Genomic DNA, 8,853 nt, shown 5'->3' with positions numbered 1-8,853 from the left:
TCGGTACACCAGCCAAATCGCCAAACTCTCCTCGGCCCCCAGCAGCACACCGACACATTCTATGCCCGCGATCTCCACAGCCGGGAGTGCCCTGAAGGAGTAAGCCTCCCGAACGAGAATAGCCACCCCTCCCCCCCGCCCCCGATTCCGTGATTGGTGAAGGACCGAGTAACCCGGGGAGGCCAGCTGTGTGAGAGCCAGAGTCTCACCTTCCCTCACCCAGGTCTCGGTCACGCACACCAGGTCCGCTTGATGGTCCGTCACATAATCCCTTAAGGTAGTGACTTTGTTGTTGATGGACCTGGCGTTACACAACACCAATGACAGAGGGGGGTCAATCCTGGCCCCACTGCCAGCCACCCTCGGGATGGGCCGTAGGCTGGAAGGACACCGAGCTCTCTTGTTTCTCAGTGGCCTTCCATTAACACTCTGCCTAGGCCCACCGCTAAACTTTCCCCTCCCCAAGAGCACCGGAATCCGTTGTTCAGACATGCTACTATAATATTTAGTGGCCGCCACCAAGGGTTCAGTCACCAATGCACTACACAGCAGTCTGCTAACAATTAGCAGCAACACACGTCACCAATTGTAACAATTCCAAATAGCACATTAAAGCTGCACAATACAATATCAACATCAACATTAATGTCATTAATATCAGGTTAGCTAATACTTAATATCTATGCAAGCACAAATGAACCTTATCATTGCCATTGTCTCATACGATGACTTTGCAAATACACCCGTGGAAACAATCCTTGTAAGCGGAAGAGGCAAGGTGAATTTATTTATTTAAACATTTTTACTCTGCTTATCCTCGTGGTTGAAGGCAGCTTACAGTCTCATACGACAAATTTTTAAAATGACAATGTTTCTACAATCTACTCTTGGGATGGAGGAGAAATAATTCAGTGATAAGGTGTAAACTTTGATCAAATCATATCTCAGTGCAACTTCGTCAGTACAAGGACCTCACCTGACAAGCGGGGAAAGACCACCTGAGACTCCACAGACCTCTGCAAACACAATCAATAAAGCCAACTAAGCAGACTTCCCTCTAAATATCAGGCTGTAATACTGCAGTCATATAAGCTGCTTAAATCCCATCAGTTGACATGATTTAAGAAGGTTGCCTACTGGACTCAGCCAAAAATATAACCAATCTAGCTTCTGTCCCCATTTTGTAACTAAAACTATCTATGGTCATTCTATCGGGTGACCTTCACCAGCAGAGAGTAGGAATGTGACCTTGCTGATGCTCTTGGATCTCTCAGTAGTTGTTACATATTGAGCCTAAGCCTTTCCTCCAGCTGTGCCTAGAACAGGCTGAGCTTGCTTCTCCAGAACAATAGCTCGCATGGATCCAGGAACTAATCTATAGATAAGCAGTGCAATGTAAATAGCCTATCACTGGGAGTGTGTGTGTGTTGGGTGTGGTGTTTTGCATGCTTATAAGCAGGGCTCCAGCCCTGCTAGTCTTGTCTTATAGTTTGCTGAAATCACTGAATAAACTAGAGCTGATCACTGCAATGCATCTAGAACACAATATTTAACAGTAGTGTTCAAGAATATGTTAGTTAAGACCTTTCTCACTGATTGATGTGCCCTACTTTCAGAGGTATTGTCTACTGAGGCACCCCACCATAAGAACTCCCTCCTCTCCACTTTAGCCACCAAGCAAGAGTTCTCATTTTCTTGGACACTGCCAAATTGTTGGTTTTTCTTGACCTATGATTTAACCAAAGGTGGTTTTGGTTCTCATTTTTTAGAATGCTGTTGGTTTCATAAGAAATTATCTGTTGCTGATTATTTCATTTTATTTTACTGTTCTGTATTTTGTTCTAAACCACACTGAAAGTTTTTAAAGTGAGAATATAGGATAGAAATATTTTAAATAAATATATTCAAATGGTCCTTTTAAGCTCTATAGTGTTTCAAAACACAAGACTTTTATTCCAAATTTTGTTTCACTTCAGTACAGTCTAGACCTCCCAGTTCTCTTCCTCATTGATTCATCAAACAGAGCTATATCCTCTTGCAACAAACACAATGTGCTATAATAAATAATAGAGCAGCAAGATTTTACAGTTTTCCAAAACATGAAACATCAAAGAATGTGCTTCAGCATCAGCAATGTACTATAACACAGCAGTAGCTTGTATTTTGGCCAGCCAAGCCACAACCCCGTCTTTTAATCAAGTGGATCCCTGCCAATAAAACCAACTTTAAAAAAACCAATACAACAGGATAAGCTTTCCTGTGGTCCATTACCTGTGCCCAGTGGGTTTTAAAGACTATCATGCAGGTTTCTGGATCAACTCCTTCCAGGCTCACAGCCTGACGGTTTTTCCTGCCACTCGTATCTGCGGACATCATAAACTCTCCAAAGGTCAATCGTTCTAGGCCATAGTCAATTTCCTTTGTGTTCTGTGTAGCAAGTCTCTGCTTTACAAGTGTCACATCTGGACAGACATCTTTGATCCACAAGGCTAATAAAGCAAACAGACAAATCAAAATGAGATTTCTTAGAAATAAAAAATAGTATCTCCTTAATAATGTAATGGGGACACTATAACTTTTTAAAAAATCATGGTCCAGACTATCACAAGTATCAACTGCTTTGCCTATTATAGTTCTTTTGTTAGACTAATCCACATCTCTGTCACAGTGCTCAGTGTTTGATTCTGTGTTCTCCTTTAAGCATCACTATAACTGGGATGATATTATAGGATACGTTATTATTCGTTTCTGGGAATAATAATTACAGGATATATAAATGTAGCTAGATGAATGGAGATCCAGGGCTGAGAAGGTGATGGCCCACTTCCTTCTGGCCATATTGTTGACATTTCTGTGTTCAGAAGAACATGAATGTGAATAAAAGCTAAATTTAGTATAAAGAAAAATATATTCAATTTTTTATGCCCTTCCTTGTATTCTTTTTGGTGACTAAGCAATACTAACAGTGAAACCCTGTGAGGCTGAAGGTTTTATAAAAAGACATTGTGAGATAAACATCTATTCATTCAAACACTTGACTTTTCTGTTGATAAGAAAAAACTGTGAAATTACAGTCTTTTACAGAGCTCAGAATGAAAACATCAAAGTTTGTACCAATGATAAAAGGTCATTATAAAACAGTGGGGAAAGGTTTATATTAACTAAAGTAATACAAGAATCATTTTGTTCAGATAAATCTGACAGCACACACTGAATAATAGGTTGCATCCAACTACTCCACTACTGTAACAGTGGCACCTTTGTCCAATGGCAAGAGACTCTTCTAAAGAAAACTCTTGTGTTGGGAAAGGCTCCTTGTGCCAGAGAAGAACATATCTCTGCTAGCTGAGCAGGATGGTGAGCCACTCCTTAATGAATTTTTCAATTCAGCATTTCAATGTCTGTATTTTTATTTAAAAGCTGATTAAGTCACTGTCAGTACACACCCTTTGAAGCCCAATGAGTTCATGGTGGAACTTGGCTTAGAAGGGCATAATTTGGTTTTGGATTGCACTCTATGTGTAGTTTAATATATCAAAGCACAACACACCCCACCACTAAAGAGCAAATACAAAACAGAAATCTTAGAGACATGCAACAAGAGGCACAGTTCCATTAAGCACAAAGATGTAGAATTTTACGTGGCCATAAAAGTTGCACATTTTATCAATTCATCAGAAGACTGGTGAAAACAAGTCAGTTACAAGATGCTCTGCATCAGTTAAAAAAGGATTATACACAATGATGTTTCATGCGTACTCGGTCACTTCAAGACATAGCATGGTTTCATGCAAATGAAGTGCCAGTCTACAATTTTTGGGTGTGCCTTGACACACATCACCCTTATGCCACTATATACATGCCACAAGAGTCTTACACAGATTCCCTTCTTGAATTATTAACAGAGAAGAATTAAGTTAAAACTGTGGGATGTTTATCAGACATTTCTATTACAGTAGTTGTGTTATTTATGCATTCATATTCTATTACTGTTTGCCACATAAATGCTAACAGTGCCATCTGATTAAGGGATTGTCAAAGAGGAATTAGTAAAACTGCTCAAAGAATATATTTTGCTATTCGGTGCTACATGTTAAGAATCCTGCTCTACACGTAAGTCTTGGTGAGCCATCTTGGAAGTAGTCTGTCTTAATTATTGGGCTGCTTTACAAGTACAGCAATTAAAACAATGAACAAGTTTAACATGCATAATTGTCATTCTAGAGAACTAAAAGACCTTTACTGCACACATCCTGTCCTCTGGGGAAAAGGTACTGCAGAATAAAAAATTTATAGCAACTTAAATGTGCTAGTCTGAGATGTCCAACAGGACCACTGCTCAGAAAGCATACACACATGCTTAAAACACAACAGTGCTCTAACTAACTGCCTTCTCTTCTTATGATTCCATCTTTTGTACTACAGTCCAGAAATATAAACACAGAAAGCCTATGCCTATTAGCTCCTGCAAGTCTGAAGCCTCCCCTGCTGGGGTGGCTGTCCAGTGCCTCTCCTAGTGAGATTAGCTAGCTCATTCCTGTACACATAATGTTCTCCTTCTTTACAATCTGTCTTGTAATTACATTAAAACAATTCCCTTCAACTTAAATTAACCCCCTTTTGCTTATAACAACCAATATTTATACAGTTTCATAACCCCTACTTGTGGCTTACCTGTTAAACTAGCAATTCTATACCACACTTTATACACAGATTACTAGAGAAACTTCTGATTAAGTAGAGTAGAGCATTCTAGCGCATTACCTGAAATAAAATCTAGACAAGTTTATGAACACTCCTGCAAACTCTTGGACTTTTATCTCCCTTTCTACAATGGCTGCCCTATTTCTACTGGGCCCAGATGGCAGTTTCTGATTAGGGACAACAGAGAGATAGTATAAAAGTCCATTGTGGACTAAGTCCCAATATTAACATATGTTTTAAGGCAACTGCTCTTTCAAAAGCCCAAGGAAGAGTCCTATCCAGCCTGCAAAGAGTGAGGAGCCTCTCCTTCCCTGAAGCCCACAGGAGAGGAGTAGACAGTTAAAAAAAAAAGATTAAAGAAGAAGGGAACTTCCAAGCAGAGAGAAAAGCTAAGGAGCCACAGAGGAGCTATACACGCATAAAAGGATATAAGCTTTAATGTGGAGAGAAGTAGAATTTGTCAGTCCATCACTGGCCAAGGCATTGGGGGGGGGGGAGCCTAGCACTAGCTCTTCATCCAACAGGAAAGAATGCCTGAGTAGAACACCTTAGTGGAACTTTGGGACTTGGAAGGCCCAGGTTCAAACACCATATAGAGTTCACTGGGTGACCACAGTCCAGCCATTTACACAACGTCACAGAGCTGTTGACAGGATAAAATGGAGGAGGAGAGAATGACAGGATAAAACTTGATTGATTTTTTTATTCACGGCAAGAGTCAGCACATTAAAACAAAACCAAAGTAGGTTAAACAGGAAACCAATAAAACAATTATAAAAATATACAAGAATAAAATATAACAAGCAGATATGAGGACATGGCAATTATGACAAACATAGCCTCTCAGGCTGCTGCGGCGGGACTGGTGCGACCCGCGCCGGACCCTCGGCGTACCCCAGAAGACGGAACTCCCTGGGGAGGGGGTTCGTGGGGCGACGGGGGTTGCAGCCACTGCCATATGGGACAGATCGCAGGCGGACAACCAGGAGCCCTTGGAAGGCCCACCCCACTCCCTCCACAGAGAACGACGTCGGAGAAAAGGGCGGAGACGGGCTCATCTCCTCAGCCGCCGATGCAAGGGGGATGCACACGGTCCCGAGTGCAAGGCGACTGAAGAAGTCCGGTCTTACCCAAGGGAGAATGGTTGGAGACGCTGTGGCAGACGGCGTCGGGCTCCTTAGGCTCACCGGAAGTGGCAACTCCCCTATACTCCCCAACTCAGGGCGAGATCCACGGGGAATCACAAGAGGGTGGGACTAGGAGAGAAACACGCCATAGGGACGATAGAAGGGGTGACAAGCAGGTTAAGGAAGCAGTAAGATTACTGGGAAGGGAAAGGGGGGTGTTACCAAGGGACGTGAGGAGAATAAAAGGAGGGAAGCAAGGAGAGTCGAGGAAGATATCGGAGGCGACTGGCTAGGCAAGCTAGAGAGACAGAGACATGGCTGTCGACCCCGGGGAAGGTGACTCGGGGAGTGACGAAACTCCCGACCCTTCCATGTCTGAGGCACTCGCTTCCCTCCGGTACCCTCCACCAACACGGCGAGTGATCCGCCAAGGCCAAGGGACACCCCAGGACATGACAACATTGTAGCATACATTGTAGCATACATACAAAGTGCTTAAATGCCCAATATTTACCTGACTCAGCTACTAATAACTCTCTGGTTCTTGAGACAAGCCAACCAAATTTGGCTAATTTAAGTATAACCTCAGGGTGCCTATTATCCAGAAAGTCACGTTTTTTGTCTGGAAGTGAGAGGAATAGATGTGGGAAATGGAGGGGTATCACAATAAGACAGGGTATCACAATAAGACAGGATAAAACTGTAATAGAGAGACTGGGCACTGTAGGTATGAGCTGAGATCCTCCAAGAAGAACCAGCAGTATCACTGTACCTTCAAGACTCATTCAAGACTAAATTACCACCTAGGGAGGTTACTCTCCTTATACTAAATAAAACCTGTAGAAACATACCCCCTTTTTTGACCCAGAACAGCAACAAAAAGTAAAGTGGAAGAAGAATATTAGGTGTGAAAACATTTCTTTTTGACTTCAACTCATGAATTTTGAATGTTTCAATCTGACAGTGGCCATTTCCTATGCATAAATAAAACACTAGCAATAAAGTTTTCTAGCAACTGAAAAGCATGTGAATTAATAAGAGCCTCAAAAGATAAAACCATTCTGACCCTAGAATGGCAAAACATAGGTGACTACAGCAGTATAAAGGTTATCTTCGCAGCACAGAATAAATGTTTTGTTCAGCTGTGCCAAGACAACCATTTATTAGAGCAACAGGACATACCTTCAAATGAATTCATAGAACTAGCAGCAAATTTAACTGAAGTTAAAATATTCATGAAACCAACTTGTTTTCAGGGTCACATCCACACTGTCCCCTTCCCTACTCATGCAGAATGTGATGAAGGAAACTCCAGCTACATGTGATGTATGAATGTAGGCATAAAGGTTGACCAGAGTTTGTTTTCCCCACATTAGCAGCATTTTCATACTGACTCCACTTTACATGCACACCTGAATTTATACATCATGGATAGCTGTATTTTCTAACTGGGAATTCTTGAGAGGAGGAGAAGAGCAATAGACACTAGCAATTCCAACAAGCTGATTTAGTGCACATTTTGACTTAACTGTGGTTAGGTTTGAAATCTGAATGCAGTCATAGTAGATTTCTGTTGAGCAATCAAAAATAAAAATGTTGCTGATTCAATTCCTAACAGTAGCACAACAAAATGCATTCGCTGAGAAGGAAAAACGGGCATTTACAAGTATGACCCACAACATCTACTTTACCATGAATGATGCAATGGGAGGGGGGATCATCCGTGAATAACATTCATGGGCAAATACATTCAAGACCAGAGGTCATTTCGGGGGGGAACGCGGGGGAACACAGTTCCCCCGGGTGAGGTGCGGGGGGCGGGGCACACGACGAAGCCCCGCCCCCTGCTTCCGGCCCTCATTCAGCCAGGAGGAGGCAGGAGAAGAGGGAGGGTAAGTTGCTTCCTCCCCGCCTCTCCCCACCCCTGCCTGCCTGGGGCCAGGGAGGGCCTTGGCGGGGCTTCCTCGCACTCCCGCTGGCCTTGCAGGTCCACCGCCGGGCCCCTGATGTCAGGGTGTGTGGCATATGCTAATGAGTTATGCTAATAAGTTCCCCTAGCTCTTTTTCTATGAAATGACCCCTGTTCAAGACTAAGGAGGCACACAGAGATCTTGTAAGGAAACAGCAGCCCCTAGGAGGAGGAAACCAGCAATTGCAAGTTGTAAGCTTTTTATGGTTTGATTTTGTTGGAGTTGCAAGGACAGGGCTGGAGTGGGGGAAAACAAACACTTTAGCATCAAGGCTGCCCAAGAAGATATTGAAAGCTTCTATATGAAATTGGCAAAAATGACAGAAGGGAGGCCCTTTACCATGCCTGGAACAAACCTGAACTATGCCTGGATTGCTTCCACTCAACACAGCATGACTGAATAGAACTGTAGTAGAAAAGTACATCTAACACTTGAACTCGTTTCTATTAGTAATACTTCTCCCTCATCCTGAGGAATACAAACAATTTAAGAACAGATGTGTGGCTTCCATCTATAAATTGAAAATTCTTTGGTAGAGAAAATAACTGCAGTACAGACTTACAAATAAACCAGGTGCCTACCTGTGGTGACTTGGTAGGAAGCTTTGTAAACAGGAAATCATTTGGTTGTGTGTGGGGAACAGGCTTGGAAAAAAAAGAGGCCTGTGAAGTAACAAGTTTTAAAAGTTGCTGTAGCAGTGCCACACAAGGATAGTTCTTAATATTATGTGGTGTAGCACAACCAAGTTAAAAGATCTCACTGTAGCATGACATAACATTTAAAGAAAGGAATGGGATTCATCCACTGCTTCACTCATACTAGGGCTACCAGTCATTTCGCAGGCCACTGGCTGATCGGGGGAAGCCCCACCCCCAACAACCACGACCCTGCATGACTCCCCAACATGATGACGTCACGCAGAAGTGACAGCATCACACCGGAGACATTGCACAGCAATGCTCTGGTTTTGGACAAAACCCTATGGTTTGAGCCAGTGTTCCCTCTAAGCTGAGTTAGTGTGAGCCAGTGTTCCCTCTAAGCTGAGTTAGTGT

General features: G+C 42.7%; 1 protein-coding gene across 1 annotated transcript in view; it reads right to left on the bottom strand.

The window, feature by feature from the left end:
• The window catches only part of FAM160A1 (family with sequence similarity 160 member A1), a 128,728-nt gene that overhangs the window by 69,083 nt on the left and 50,792 nt on the right, over positions 1 to 8,853 (bottom strand). Inside the window, 1 exon segment of the mRNA XM_015409042.1 lies at positions 2,272 to 2,489. Coding sequence (XP_015264528.1) covers positions 2,272 to 2,376 — 105 coding nt within the window. The 5' untranslated portion in view covers positions 2,377 to 2,489.

Source organism: Gekko japonicus, unplaced genomic scaffold, assembly GCF_001447785.1.
Source record: "Gekko japonicus isolate JY-2015 unplaced genomic scaffold, Gekko_japonicus_V1.1 scaffold24, whole genome shotgun sequence".
In the NCBI taxonomy this organism is placed as follows: domain Eukaryota; kingdom Metazoa; phylum Chordata; class Lepidosauria; order Squamata; family Gekkonidae; genus Gekko; species Gekko japonicus.
This window is presented reverse-complemented; position numbering and strand designations above follow the sequence as displayed.